General features: G+C 35.9%; 1 protein-coding gene across 1 annotated transcript; it reads right to left on the bottom strand.

Moving 5' to 3' along the window:
• Positions 1-2,240: 2,240 nt before the first annotated feature.
• Positions 2,241-11,161, bottom strand: LOC144446469 (max dimerization protein 1-like). The gene is made up of 6 exons (XM_078136235.1): positions 10,974-11,161; positions 10,759-10,846; positions 9,862-9,894; positions 6,257-6,371; positions 5,544-5,706; positions 2,241-4,195 (listed from the first exon to the last, which is right to left on the bottom strand). Exons 1-6 carry the CDS (start codon positions 11,029-11,031, stop codon positions 4,062-4,064), a joined length of 591 nt encoding a protein of 196 aa, XP_077992361.1. The 5' UTR covers positions 11,032-11,161; the 3' UTR covers positions 2,241-4,061.
• Positions 11,162-16,942: the final 5,781 nt, after the last annotated feature.

The following is a 16,942-nucleotide window of genomic DNA, read 5'->3' as shown; positions in this document are numbered from 1 at the left end:
GAATGAATGAATGAATTCTAAGCCCACAGACTTGGCTATCTTGCATGTCATATATTTGCTTGACTGTTTTGGTGAAACGACATTATCAACCTGGATATCCAAGTCTCTGGGCTAATGAATGATTGAATAAATGGAGGGAGGGATGAATGGATGAATGAATGGATGGATGAATAAAAGAATGAACACAAAACTGAATACACCAAATTTTAAATCATTCAATTTTTTCACATCTTGAAATCGAAATTGGTATCAAACACATAATTTTTTTCTTCAATTTATTCTCACATGCATGAGGAAACTGCCCTTACATTAACTTTTCAAACATATCAATTTCATTGCAGCCTTGCAACCAGAATAACTGGGTTTGAAAGAACCATGCAAGGCCACACACTTCCAAAGTAATTAGTAATTTGTGTAAAAGCACAATAATTGACAAAATGAGAATTACAGCAAGTGCTATATATCAACCACCTGTTCCTGAGCCGATGGTGGGTGCTTTCAGACTGCACTTTGACCGTAAAGTAAAGAATGAGTTGTGTCATGTATAGTTGAAAAAACCTGCCAGTACATTTTGTGCGTATAAAGTGCTTTGACATTCCCGTCGACATAGCATAATATATGCAAATCTAACACAACTGGAAGTCTGTCTATTCAAAATAGAATAATTGTATGTATTAAATTGGTATACATTATGAGACATGTAACACATGTTGGTTGTTGATCTTGTGATCTGGTCTCAATGTGACAATGAAAGCACATTTTTTTTCTCAACTTGCGTTACTTTTTGAGGAAGTTGATGTGAACAACCACCCACGTACATGTGTCTCGCCAGATTGACACACACACCTATACAAATTAACACATGCACATGGTGAGTCATAAGGTGACACTCACGCAAACATACATGTAGACATAGGCATGTGATGATGGCACACCGACAAACACACACACACACACACACATACCCATCACCAAGGCATGTGAAATTGACAAACCTATACATGTAAACACAAATGCAGTTATGTGATGACAAGCACCCAAAAACATACATGCATGTATGGGCATGTGATATACTGACACTCCAACAAATTGTTGACAAACCCATGTACACTTAGGCATGTCAATTTGACACAAACTAATACATACATGCACCGAGTCATGTCAGTGCCCCCCCCCCCCTCTGCTGTGATATCTGCAAGTTTAGCTGGTAGTGTAAGTTGACACACACCCCAACACACACACACACATAGGTATGTCAAATCGACATGTCAAACCAAAACAACAAGCACATCTAAGGACAAAATATCATACATCTATTATACATCCAAATGATGACTAACACCACGGTCATATTTATCTTTGCTGAGAAATAAAAAAGAAAAACATTCTTTTATTTATATCGGGACATATTTTAAAGGTAATAATACATGAAATGTTGTACAAGGGAAACAATGTATATGTACACACATGCTGAAATATCCACCATCTAAAAGAAAATCTAACAAAAGCAAGCGCTAAAACACCAAGAGGTTTATCCTGAGATTGAAAAACAGCAACCACCATTAAGAAGGGTAATAGAAACTAAATAATTTCTAAAAATCCACCTTGTATTTCAGAAATTCAGAAAAAAACTGAAATTCTAAAAATATAGAATTACTAAAAGCAGTACTCCCCCAAATAGAAACTAGCCGTCTCTAATGAAATAACCTAACTCTTGCTAATTTTTTTTCTCCAAGTTTTTTTTACATTTGTTTTTACTTTGTACACATAAATTACATGCTCAAATATACAATTGAAGTCTATCGAACAGCAACGTAAAGTTTCCATTCGATGGAGACTGTGCTATTACGACCAGCACAACCATGCTATAAAGAGGAAACAAACGTTACCAAGAAATTTACACGCCACTTGCAGCCAACGTGGCCCACTGTACTGAGGTCAATGCAACATTCAAATTTACAGGAAAATTTTTCTAGATTTCTGAAACATTTTCGCTAAAAATTCTAAAATATAAATAGCACCATATAAAAGCTCCCTGATCAAAATTTACTCTCTATGTGCAGGAGATCTTTTTTCTTCTTCTTTAATCTAAGACTTTTAAGTTCTGTTATTTCTCTACAAATGCTTGCTGCTGCATAGACAGTAGAGGGGAACCCCCTCTCTATTGTTTATGGTTGCAGTAAAAGTTGACACTACTACACTGACACAAAGCAACAAGCCATTGACATTTTTGGTTTTAAAAAAAAAATCATAAATTATGCATCTGGTAATATTCTAATAAAAAAAAAAACACATGGGAAAACACTTTCAAAAGCACACCTTCCAAATAACTTAACAGCTGATACAGATCGCAACGTCCAAATTCATATGCTTAATCTTGGAAGCATTTGTGTCTGCGTGCTCTAGGCACAATTGTTCTTTCTCTACTAGACGACTAACACCACACAATTCTTTATATAAAATTTCAGCATCAACTATCTTGTCCTTCATCAACTTTCCTTTTTGATTTTTTCAAAATATAGTCTTTTCAGCCATATGCAAAAAAAAACAAAAAACAATCATTTTTCTCCAAATTTCTAGCATGCGAAAAACTGTAGAATATGACACATTTGTTTGAAGTAGGGCTGCCACAGATGGCAAATGGCAAATTAAAACTTTTTTTTCTTGTCTCCAAAATAAAGAGAAATAGTCACAATTTACTTTTAAAAAGTTTTTGGAATGTTTTGTATATTATATGTATGTCTCACAGCACTTGGTATTAAAATCTCTGTTTATCAGTCCAGACCCGTGCATGGATAACAGTTGTATAGACCAAACCAGCCCTGGTATTCAACACTAAATCTGTACCCCAACAATTTGCATGACAATTCAAGGCTTTGTCACATTGCCTGTGTAAAATCTAGATCCAAAGTGGATCACTAGACAAAAAGTTTTATGCTAACACATCAGGGATCATAGCTTTAAGGAGATAGATTTTGTTTTGTTTTGTGAGTGCATTTATGCTTGTAAAGAAGATCAATGCTGGGAGTTTGTTTTTCATTTTGTAGTCTTTTTTTTTGCACAGCTTTTTTTTGCAAGGAATAGGAGGATAGGTGCAGCTTTTTAAAGCCATGACTGAAAGCTGTAAGGGAAACTAGATATTTTTGGTCCCAATTTGATTGAGCATTGTCGAAATATCATAACACTATGATTACCAGTACAAAATGTGTTGTGATGAATAGACTCTGTTGTTACAAGGATGCCAGCAATAAACTATTACATAATCTTAGTCACCAACATCTCTTGTTGTATACAACAATGCACATCTATAAATAGCCTAGCAAGAGAGTAAACACATGTTCAAATATGGACTCCAATATTGCCCAGTTCACACAAAAAAAAATTTCACAAATATGAGCGCTTCAAAGCGCTGATTTCAGTAATGGTGCCCAAACTTGGGCTTGTCTGATGGCAATTCATATTCCTTCTATAAAGATGCATATTAAAGTCTCTCTAGGATATTACACTATCCTGTGATTGAAACTGGTATTAAATACAGATTATTTTCTCTGAAAATATGAACGTTGGACACAAATAAACTATTATCTTGTTCTCATCATGCATTCTGTAAGCGCGCTCTAAAGCTATGGCTCAACATATTTCATAAATGCTGATGCTAAAACTTCTCTTTTTTAAAAAGACATGTCTGCTTGATGATCTTCACAGTAACATATTGAAAACAACAAAAATAACTTTGTTTGTTTGTTTGTTTGTTGACCTCTTGAGTCGACAAAGAAATTAGAAGTCAGCTCCAGTTTGGCAAAACCTGATGAAGGCAGGATTGAAATGAGTCTATCTCTTGCACGGTTTTCTTGCAGTAATTTCCATCAGCGTTGTATCTTGGGTGTAAAAAAAAAACACACAATAGGAAGCAGCTGCGTTAGGAAATATTTCAGCTAATACTGCTCGGCTTTTACATAAACTTGTTCTCTTTGGTTTGCTGGAAAAATTTAGCTTCTACCAAGCTTTGCCAGACCACTGCAGCATGGTGTATGCATTTGATGTGTTGGTTTCAAACCAATCTACGATGAGTCCTGCTCCACGACAACCATTTTGATACTATTTAACGTGTAACCACCGTCACTACCATTTGTTTCAACACTGCTCCTCTCATCTGAATCACTATGACTCGTATACCCAAGAATATCAACCTCATCTGTAATAAAAAAAAAAATACAACAAAATAAATATTAATCAATGTGTTTTTCTCCTCATATCACTGCTCATTTTTTTCGTACAAATTTGCCGAGACGATTGAAATGATGTCCAACAACAACAAATCAAACCTGCCTCGAAATAACATCATCATACCAAATTCTACAGTTGTGCTACAACACCATTGGCACTCTTTCTTTCCATGCTAACCTCTACTTGTTACAATGCTTATAACTGATTTTTCTTAAGCAAGAATTTAATCCCATTTCTTGACCTACAGTTTACAAATTCAAGCTCTATCAATGAACAAGTTATGTTTCAATTACCACAGTAGCAGGTGAAGGATACGTCACTCCTCTAAAAAGAGACCTGACAAACATTTATACTCCCGAAAACATATTGGACTTTTTATCTGATGTTATGTGAAAGTTCACTTGAAATAAAATATGTAATAAAACTTCCCAACTGCAATTTATATCTGTCTAGCATGTCGAAATTTCCAACAAAGGATATTAATAAGAATATTCTCACAAATTTTGTTGCAAAGTCTACAAACATTTCACTCATGGCATACCCCTATTTTTGCTGTTTTGTTAACGTAACATACTTTGTAATGTACACATGAGATAATATAAACACTCGCTTTAATAATACAATTACCTAGGACCTCTAACAGGCCCGTACCTGTAACTAAATTGACTGCAATACCACATGTGAATTATTTAAATATCTGAGAACTAAGAGTAAAGCTAATAACTCACTGCTGGCCTTTGTCTAAACTGTGCTGTTAATGACTGTGTAATACAAATATCCACTATACTTTGTAGGGGTCCCCATTTTGTTATGTAAAGAGGCCTTTTAAATTGATTTCTCTGAGGTACAATCTGTCCACTGTTGGCAGGAGTTTTGCAAGGTATTCATCTTTGATAAGTTTTCAACAATATTCTATTCACTGTTTTCAGGTAATGGGGCATACTATTTCACTTGTGGCTATTCAATAATTGGTATTTTTCTTTTCAAATTCTTACATAGTTGAAAGATTCTTTACAATATGTTGATTGAAAAATTTAGCACACGTTTTTAGTTCGTGAAATTTAAAGAAAAAAATTATGGTGAGAATAAAGAAATTCCAGTTTATTTTTGTGAAAATTGATTATCGTTGGCGCTTGTAACTATCTGATGCTACAACCCCTCTACACATAATGGAATGTCTCATTCCCAAGCACAACCTTTATGCTAATGACATTGACAAGGAAGTGTGTCAGCTCTTCTGTTGAACACAGCTCCACATAAACAGTTCCTGCAATCATTCAGTTTCTACTTGAAAGAAGACACATTGAAGGACTTGCCTTTTTCTGAATCATCCGAGTACCCTGTGCTGTCTTGCCTTGGTTTCCTTCTATAACTTGGTTTCACGTCAAGCTGCTGTTCAAGTTTTCTCTTTAGAAATCGCTGCTCCCTGAACAACTGGTCTTTTAATTGTGCTTGTTTTTTATCCTTATCTTCTAAATTCTATAAAAAATCACAAAAAAGATAACAGAATAATTGATAAGGGAAAAAAAATGACAGACAAGAGATAACATTACAAAAGAAACGACAATGATTTAACAGCCAGAAATAGCATCAATTCTGCGAATGCAATATCTGTGGAAGTCACATACAGAAAGTAGACCTCATGAAATATTCTTTGATATGCAAATGAAAGGTTCAGACCTTTGCCTGATTTAAACATGCAGGCAATGAAAACTGTTTTATGAATTTTCTAATATCAAAAATCTAGATCGGATGAATAAAGTGCGATATACAGACGTCATAGAAAGCTGTTACTGGATACTTTCTATGGATCTACTCACTCCCTTTTGAAATCTCATTGATAAGGAATCAGCTGTGACCATAGCAACAGCATAGTAATACTGGCATCTCCTTGATAAATGTACACACAGATGAAATATATCACTTGTGTATTGATTACAGATATGGAAATCAACACAGCATGGCCGATCCATTGAAAGTCTAGCTGGATGAAATATACAGTACATATACAAAATAAACTGATTCATACCTTAATGAATGCTTTTGCCTTGGTTAGGAGACCTAGTGTTGTGTGTCTTGATGCTTCACCCCCAACAGGTACTATTTCTTTTAGCCTTTCTAGGCAGTTTCGAAGATGTGCTCTCCTGATAAGAAAAGAAAATAATAAAGATGAGGACATAAGAGATGGATCTAATAAAAAGAACAAGTGCCCTAGATTTGTTTACAACCACTAGTCTGGCAAAATGCCAGGCATTGAGCAGTAATTACTGCATTCTGTTGATTTCCGCTCTCTGTATCTTAACAGGGCTTTCGTCATCACAACAAAGTCGAGTCAATGTCCTCGTCCTCCGTATATGATCACAGAAAGATCGTCACAAATCGCACGTCATCAGTTTGTTATATTGACTATACAGAGTTCATATGGATGTATGTAACACACCTATCACCTGAGGTCACCGGATACTTTTCAAAACAAATGACGATTATACCAAGACTGCCATAGCCTTGACCTGTATTTGAACAAATTGTAATTCTAGAAGTTACAATTCGGATCACAGCTGTCAACGTATACATTGCCATCCCTGCATAAAAACAGGCTAAATGGCTAGCCATATTGTTTGCTAATAATGCAGACTTGTACACACAGACACGAATGCTACACCTAACATAGTTCAGATCACTCAAACTGCCCAAAAATGGGGGGGGGGGGGGGGGGGGCACTTGAAGTCATTTCAGACTCCTGAGAAATTTGAGCCCCCCTGATTTAAATATTACTTCAAAAATAGGCATGACATCATGAGCAACAAATGAGAATTGACATACACAGTTTTCCATTTCCTCTGACCCAGAAAACCTTCATAGCTTTTCTGGATCAACATACATTATAATAGGCTCTTAGGTTGACAGATGTACAATGTAAATATGTACAGGGATTTAACATCCAATACAAACACTGAAAAGGCAAAACATTGCCAATATTTGATAATTGTCAATATAGAAAGATGAAACTGATACCTATTTCTAATAATCCAACATCATAAAAATTCACACTAATAATAATTCTGAAATTTAATCCATGAGTGTTGACTTCCAAATCATCACACCATCACATTGTTCAAGCCTCTACTTGTACCAGCAACCATTTCCCTTTTCAAATCATCCATTTTCTCTGGAATGAGTTCTTTTCTTTATATTGTTCAAGATAAAATATGTTATGCTAAAAATATTTTGTTTTTGACTAAATTTTAGCTTCACTTTTTTCAAAAGTATCATATTTTAAAGAACTTGTTGCCGTACTGACAAGTCCAGTCAAGCAAATACATTTTTAAAAAAAATATCACATATGACCTTTTCATCTGTCCTCAAAATACAATTATATTGGTTCAATTTTGAATTCAGATCTGTGCAAACTAAAAGACTAAAAATTGAGAGCATACGTAAAACCCAACAAATTGAAAATAAAAACAAAACAAGATTTTAATACAAGTGTGACGCCCGACAACAGAATATGTATATTAAACACAAACTGTAATCTATAGCTGTGTCTGTGACACCAATTTCCTGAAGTTTAAGTTCCACAATATGTCAAGTAAGTACAAACTGGCTATATCCTTGACCTTCACCTCTGTCTATTTATATTCAAGTGACCTAACTTGGCAGTGAATTCTACAGATCTAGTACAGTTCATAGGATAAGATTGCCAGTATAGTGGGGTCTGGTTTCCATGGTGTGGATCTCACCCTATATCTTTTTAATTAACAGTTACAGCAAAGCTTTTTATCTCTAATCTGTTGTTTCTATCAGCTATTTAAAATTCCATTTTGTACTCATTTTCTAATTACAATGACACAAAAGAAAGCAAGGGATCCCTTTAGCCCCCAAATTACATTGTGTTATTCCTCTATATGCATACACCCTGGGATAGTGTTTCTATTTCCTTCTGTAGCTATATCAACAGAAACTGAGAAGCTCTGATTTCATATAACTGTCATTAAAATATAATAATAAAACACAGTAATCCATTTTTGGCACAGGGAAATAATCCAATAATAAGACAACTGATATAACAATTCTAATTAGCAAGATCTCTTTTGTTATTAAAATCAAACAGTACTGTACACATTCATAATGCTGTTAGCGTTAAAAGCCTGTGCAAAGATAAACTTGAACTTGAGACATGTCCATTTCATGACTTTACTTATTTCCCCAAATCAGTCAAACTTGTTCAACGCAAGTAAACTCATTTCATACTTTTTATGATAACAATTCTCCAGGGAAATAAACATGATTGTGAGTTGATGCACAAATACATCTAATGTTAAATTGGCCCTCTCTCTCTACAGTCCACTCCATCTGAAAATACTATTGTTAATATGAACTGACACTTGCTTATTTATTAGAAATAAAGACCTATATATCACCAGTACATGAAGTAATGCTGACCAGGGAAAGATCAGCCCACATATCTATATTATTATTATTTATTTTAAGGTCCTCAAGGATATATCTATTTGGTGTTTCTTAATTTTGGAAATTCTGTGGGTTAGATAAGGTCACCAATATCAATGTGGTTTTAGGATTTAACTTGGCTATCACCGTATCACCATGCCCTGCACTGTCGAAGTCTACAATTCTCACCGCAAGAATGAAAACAAGAAGAACGAGGTCAAATTCCACTCCCTAATGTATTATTAGCATACAGTAATCATCTTCCAATTGGAAGGCATGTCAATGTATGACCCTATTGTATGCAAAACTGTGCTGGGCCCCTCAATGTCTTTTGCATACACAAATACATTACAGTTAGAGTAAACAGTTCACATATCTGTCATGCCATTGTTGATACTTGCAGCCAATAAAAAGATTTGGGAGTGATGTAACAGCATAACACAGAATACACACATGCAGGTCAGTTCTAGTTCAGAACTGTAAGGTCACACACACTTTGTACACTTTATGGGCTTCACCATTACAGAGGGTCTGGGTAATAAAGTAGTTCAAGATATGAAAGCAAATGTTACCAAAATCTATGAATGTCACATGAAATGTTTACAGTGGTATTTTTTTGTTACTGTGGCAGTCTCATTGTCATTTTGAGGAAATGTTTCATCCACATGTCCCCATTTATTTCCATGGAAACCATGAAACGTGTACCGTGAAGGCCTTGCCTTGCATTGAGGAATTACATTTGTCAATATCTATCAATGACCGCATAACTGTTAACAGCTCACATTTTTAATCCCAATTGAGGTATAAAAGGCGTGTTCAGCGTTCTTGGGACCAATATCAAATATAGCGTCTCTTCCGTAAAAGGCCTCACGGCTCAAGGTAGAGATGGCCTAGAAGTACAATGCAGGCCAAGGCTTTAATTCTACGGCCGAAAGCCACAAAATGCACGTCACTTTTGATAACGATAGATGTGTTACATACAAGCTCACTAAGTCTAAAGGCCTTTGTTTATGCTAACGAATAGTCAATAAGTTTGCCCAGTTAAAAAAAGACCTACGAAGCTAGGAAATACATTATTCATAAGGTATTATCCCCTCCATCGGGCTTTGTATTCGGACATGGAGGGAAACCAAAATAAAAACACAACGGAAAAAAACGTCTAAACCGCCTCCGTTCTCCACTTACCTATTTTTCTCTAGTTCATTATGGGTTGATCGACTGAAAATAAAATAATGAACACAAAATTAAAATACAATTTAGAGTTTAAAATTATTTACCTCCGAGACTATTATATCAAAACCTTGCTATTTCAACTTTGTTGTATACAATTTTCCATAGCAGCATGACCTTGTTCCGCACTGAGTGTGTATGCAACGTTACGATGCTCGCGCAGCCTCACCAGGTGTCAATTTAATCGAAGCTTCTATTCGATTTTAGCCACAACAAAAAATCATCAGATTGCACAAACAAATTTAAGACCTGCATATAGAGCTCGTTTTGTGATTTTTATTCCTTCTTTTAGCGGGAATTTCACGATTCAAAATATGTCGGCCTCGGCTGTCTTGCAACTACAGCTGATCGCTTAGCAGCTGTTGTATTGTGCGAACGTGCGCGCTAAACGTTTGCAAACGAATAGGAATATGCAAGGCGCGAAAAAAGGACCAAATCGATTGAAAAAGTTTCGATCAACAGATCGACATTGAACAATTTAAGTTAATAGTCAGCTGATGTGTCGAAATCGTAAAAAAATATAAATCCAGCGCCTAATGAATACAGCGGTAAACTCGGTCGATTAGGCCGGGAGACGTAAACAGAAAAATGGCGCCTGGCCACGTCGCCCCAAAATCAAAATCCACACTACGAGGAGAATTTATAGAAAAAATAGACATATGTACAATTGCATTAGATGATCAACCACAAAATGTTCATAAAATTTCTTCTCTGAAATAAATTTTCTGTCATATTACGTCCAGGTGCCCTGCCCATATAATCAGCTGGTCGGGTTTGTTTACATTCACATGTAAAACTGACAACAGCAAAATGTCAAAAAAAAATCCCCGATTATTTTTGTCGATTACTCACCTACTAGTGTGAATTTTCTTGCTTTTAAGCCTTTTTCTTGTAGAATCTTCGTTTAAAGGCAGTTGGGATGCATAACCGTGCTCTGATTCTGCGAAAAAGAAAACGGACAGAAATTTTTTTCGATCAAAATGGAGCTCATGCCCAGCTGTCAAGCCCGAACAAACGGCATGTCGATTTTTTCGGCATCATAACACTCTTCTGTCAACTCCACTTACCACGTTCTCGTCTTTCCAGATATTCTGCTGCCTGCAGCAATTGCGCTATGCTCATCATCTTTAAGTTTTATGTTGAAAAAAAATCTAAAATTCTAAAATTTCAGGCAAGATGTGGATATGGAAACGTTTTATACCACCGATCGATCAGTAGGTTTCAGCGGCGATACTGCGTTCACTTGTGCCGAGTTTCGCACGTTGAGCAGTTGAGGTCGGTTCACAAACATGATTAGCAATTCAAATTAAAATCCCCGACTACACTCATCTAATTGGTTCAAACTGGTCACGTGGGCTATATTTTACCAATAGGGCGATAATACACTTAGCGGTGACGTCACAGGACGACGACATGTGCGACACACGTGGATGACGCCACGCCCTATAGAAAACAATCAAAACACGACATGACAGGCAAAATTACGTCTTTTTGTGAAGTTTAATGACAAAATTCAGAGTGTTTTCAAGTGAAACACTAACTACAGTAGTATAATACGGCGTATTTAATTAGATAGAAGCAGAGGAACGGATAGCACAGGAAAAAAAATATGACCAAAACATTGCAGTGCATCATGGGTTTAAAAGCTGTAGGGGGCGTATCGGACTTGTTATGACACTGTCAAATCCAGCTGATAAGGTAAATAATCGCAAGCTAAAAATAGAGTGCACGTAGACGCAGGGCAGCGTTCGCAGAGCAAATGAGTTTTTTTTTCGTGATTTCTACCCGATTTCGAGAAAATATTTCCCCATCACGCTAAAATCACTTTAAGGAGACATCTATTTATGCACCTGACTAATGAGCAGGTGATACAAGGCTTGCAACATTACAATTCTGGAAATTTTCTGATGGTGGTTTCCACCCAGGCCTGTCCACGTCATGGGCGTCCTTGGGCTGCTTGCAATTATAAACAAAGGGTTTTTAAAATACGAATGACGTTGTCATAGTGATGTGAATCTACCACATTTAAACAGACGTGAGTTTTCGTACATTTTGTAAAATTGGTCTTCTTCAAATACGAGATTTGTTTCTCGCATACCTTTACGTCGCCACGTATGTTAATATATGACCTTCCGTCAGTTCTGCTACCAGCAGGAAATACGATCGACGCGCAACGTGGGTTAACCCACGTGTCTCATATTTACAGCAGAAGCGTGCGACTACATTCACTAAAATTAAAATTTCCTTTAAATCTGCCAATTTTCGTCTTTTTCTCTCACACTATAGATATGAATTTGACATGCAACTCTGATAATCAGATATCGAATATTATCCTTGAAAACGGTATTGATTATCATGTCCATTGTGTAATGAGTTTCACACCTTTTATTCTACAAGAGGCCACGTTCGACCCACGTGTGTGCCGTGTTGACATGATCCAAGATGGGGCTTCACGACAAGATCTAACGTTTAAATTGACGATGGCATGTGGCCTACCCAGTTACATGATATCACATCTAATGTTACTGTTGTTAAAACATAACACATTCTCCATCAATCATTACAGTGACCTACAAACTTCTGCTGTATACTGTGATTAACTCGACCCCCCATTTGAATCGAACGATTTCTAATGTTGAATACTATTCAGAATTTTTCTCATACGAATACATATGTACAGTACGTATACTGGCTTTTGCATTGTTGACAAAACAGGTTTCCAACAACGGGGACTGCCATTTTAAACCTATCTGTGTGTGACATGTATTTCCCGTGTATGTAATGTATATAGTGCAAACGCCAAATGCCTGCCGTTGATATTCATGATAATTTTTGTTACCGATGACATGTATAATATTGAAATCAACTTTCAAAATAAAAATGTAAAAATCCTGATATTTATGAGAAAACAAAGTTGGACAGTGTTCAAGTTAATGAAGCATGCTTAAAATGTTACGTAGGGAGGGAGCGTGAAAATGCGGGTCATCGAGTCAACGTTAATGTATACATACATACATGCATAAACTAGTCCTAGTAGTAGTTCATTTTAAATAGACCTGCGCGTACGTGTACGCGTTGCGTTGGCAACATTTCCATAACCAACCGACAGGTGGCGGCGCGGTAGTGCAATACGAAGGACGTTCCGGTGACCGCTACTATGTATGTATCGCATAAAAACACTGGTATGAACAATGGAAGACTACTACAGAAATGTGGATTCTGTTCGCGATCCAAATGATAACGTTTAAGCCATGAAACATACGGACAAAACCAATTGACTCAATATGTGCAACCGTATTAGCATATTCATTGCTTGTAGTACAGCGTGAAAAACGCTTTCAATTACGAACAGATGGAAATCATATTTCACTCCATTGTACTGGGACAACACATAATCCGTGACAATTAATTACATTGTAAAAATGATAACAAAATGCACCCCTACAACGTGTTAATAACGGGTCTTTATTCTTTTGTTGCATAACAAAAGACGTCGATTGCGACAAGTAAGTTAATGAAACCAGACAATCCCCTCCATCAGATAGGATGGTTGCCAGATTGTGAAAAAAGTAACACCAACAAAAAAATAGAGAGATAAAGAGCTAACAAGAGGGAAAGGAGTAGGAGAGACTGTTTTCAGGAACTTACTGTGATACATTTAACAGTTTAACTAAAATTGTGTATATAAAATAAAATAAATTAAAACAACACTTCATCTGCAAAAGGTATTCTTTGTACCCCTTTTTTATTTGGAGTTTTTTTACTGTAACTATTTTTTGGTGTTTCTTTTTATTGTAAGTTTTTTTGTGTGTCATGTTACACCCCAATATTTTGTTTCTATTACTTATCTAAACGTTGGCATGCAATATATCAGACGATGCTCTGTAGTTTGAAAATGATAATCTGCTAAGCAACATCCTTCACAAATTATGCAAAGCAGGAGACTACCCTCCTTGATTCAAAGTCGTTTAAGATTATTTCCTCGTCAGTGATTTTCTTCAAACTACTATTAACTTGTTCAGCAGGTTGTATGCTTATTTACTCCATACCGTATTCACATATACACTCTATGTATATATACAGGGTGAATTCGGTATGGAGTAATATATACACTCTATGTATATATACAGGGTGAATTCGGTATGGAGTAATTAGGCATACAACCTGCAGAACAGTGTAAAACAACACAAAACTCAATACTTTACACTTTAGTAAGGCTTGTAGTACATGTACATTTAGGTTTGTCGACTTAGTATCATTTTACTCAATACCCATTTATTCATACATCTCAAGTGGAGTGCCTGTGGTAGCAAGCCTTTGAAATATTTGATGGTGCTGATAAGAGGCAACTCATATATAAATCAGTTCTAGTATTAAATACACTGTCACACACACTTGTGTGCACTGACAAAAACACTAATGATGGGTTCATCTTGTTTTGAACAATTCTTGATCTACACATCCCTTGAAACATCCCTACCAAATTTCAGATCAATCCACAAAGTGGTTTTTGAGTTGTATATTTTTTCTACCAAAAATCATTTTTGTAGACTACTTTGCAAACTGCTGATCAGATGATTCTGCTTTGTTGAACATGCAACCAACTAGACCATCAAAGGAACATCTGCATCAAGTTTTAGCACACTTGGCCCACAGCTTTGTAGTTAATACATACACTGATACATTCCACATGTACTCTTCCCACTAAGATGCTTCTCCTGTAGCATAACAGAACCTCAGTTCAGTTGTATACCAAGAGGAACCAGCTGTAAAAATGCAAATGGAGGGTACTTCTGAAATGATGACTCGAAAAGGAGGCGGCAAACATTCATGCAGTATCAACAGTTCTATGACTGCTGGATGTAAATAACTTTTACATCCACCCCAATTGACTTTGACCTTGACATTTCCACAGGGACATTGTAACCAAGCAACATGGCACACAACTACAAAGTTGTACATGTGTATAGAACCTGGTTATGAGTAATTTCAAATATGAAACACTTGTAATTCCCACAAGCCAACAAATATTTCTTGATTTGATTAAATCATAGACCCTCCACCCACTTTCAAATTTAATGATTGATATTGTCTGGGTAAGGCTTAGTTTTGTTAAAAATATATGAATACTTCAGTATTATTTTCCATCACATCAGATCTAGTGTACTAGTGAAATTCAGGACCTTCATTGCTACTTTTATCACACAGGCGTTGTCATAGTCTAGCTGTTAGACCCTCATAGGTAACTCTGCTAACTTTAAAAGTACGTAACAATATGTGACATAGCGCCACATGTGCTGTTGAGGGCTTTGCCCAAGGGCAGCGCACCAGTGGTACTGTCATTAAAGCTAGCAATGTCTCCTATGGATGACAAATCAAACAGTCCAGACAGTCATAACAATACATCTTGAATGCGTTATCAGATTATGATAAGCCTGATTTAGAGAAGTACAGTAAAAGATTGGATATCAGACGTGATACCATGTTCAGACCACTATGACCTGGTTTAAATGTGAATGGGAGTTTATATGGAGAATATAAGAGATGAGGATGCAGAACTTTCTATAATGGACAACATCAATTTAGTCATCACCATAAGGGGAGCCATGGTATTTTTCTTTATTATTGATAATACCACATGCAACCCATAAGTTGTACACATTCAAACAGAAAATATGTCACGACAATACACATTAACATGATTCATATGACATGTTAATGTCATCGAATCTAATATCCAGTAACAGTTGAAGAAGGCCGAGTTATTTAGCCGAAATATACTAGAATAATATACTATATGAATCAGTGTCACTGCCATTATTTTCCTCACTTTTTCATAATTCAAGCTTAATTAATCCAAATATTTTTCTTCATTCAGCCACGAAATACTTATAGTGACACAAGCTTGGTCACTACTTTTTTCAACTCATTGTGTCCAGGCCCCTTACATCACTCAATGTGTTCCTTGACTGATTCCATGACTGAAATATTGGGGACTACCTGTAATATCTATTTTGCCAATGATGTACTGGTCTGGTCTAAGGCTTCATTGACCCCAAGTGAATGAGTTTAGAATTCAGACTGCAATCAAGTGGACCAATTGTATAATAAATGTAATGGGGGGGGGGGGGGGGGGATATGGTTTGTAATGGGAATAGTGACTGGTATATTATTGCATTTGTCAATCAATCAATCAATATTTCATTCTTTCCTTTACATAAGCTACAAGTATTATTAATTCACATTCTGTTATGACTTGAATTATATATAGCATCATTTTATTGCATTTTGAATAGAGACTACCACACTCAAAAACATCAGATAAATTTTGTTTAAGTGCCAGAATGTACACTAAAACCTTTCACAGTTCGATCATTGTGATTGGCCGATTTAGTTTTTCACCCATCATTGATGGTACTGTGTAAACTGACTTGATGTCTGTATGTAAACAGTTGCATGAATCAAGGTAAGCTGACTCATAAGTGATGGTACTTTGTACACTGACTTGATGTCTGTATGTAAACAGTTGCATGAATCAAGGTAAGCTGTTTACTCATAAGTGATGGTACTTTGTACACTGACTTGATGTCTGTGTGTAAACAGTCACATGAATCAAGGTAAGCTGTTTACTCATAAGTGATGGTACTTTGTACACTGACTTGATGTCTGTATGTAAACAGTCACATGAATCAAGGTAAGCTGTTTACTCATAAGTGATGGTACTTTGTACACTGACTTGATGTCTGTGTGTAAACAGTCACATGAATCAAGTATTAAGGATGCAAATACTTGATGTTTGTCAAAAAATTATAAATCCAATAAATATACATATATTGTTGACATCGAGATGACCATTCTTCAACAAGTACAAGTTAACTAATAAAATTTTTTGAAAGTTATCACCTATATATACCAGTAATAACTTGCACTGGTGTATATACTAGTTATATTGGCAATGCAGTGAAATACCACAAACATTATTGTATACACCTGTATGCAAATGATATGCAAATGAGTGTGCTGTCATTTATGGCAC

Source organism: Glandiceps talaboti, chromosome 15 (genome assembly GCF_964340395.1).
Source record: "Glandiceps talaboti chromosome 15, keGlaTala1.1, whole genome shotgun sequence".
Lineage (NCBI taxonomy): Eukaryota > Metazoa > Hemichordata > Enteropneusta > Spengelidae > Glandiceps > Glandiceps talaboti.
Note: the sequence above shows the minus strand (reverse complement) of the source record. Positions and strands in the feature narration are given on the sequence as shown.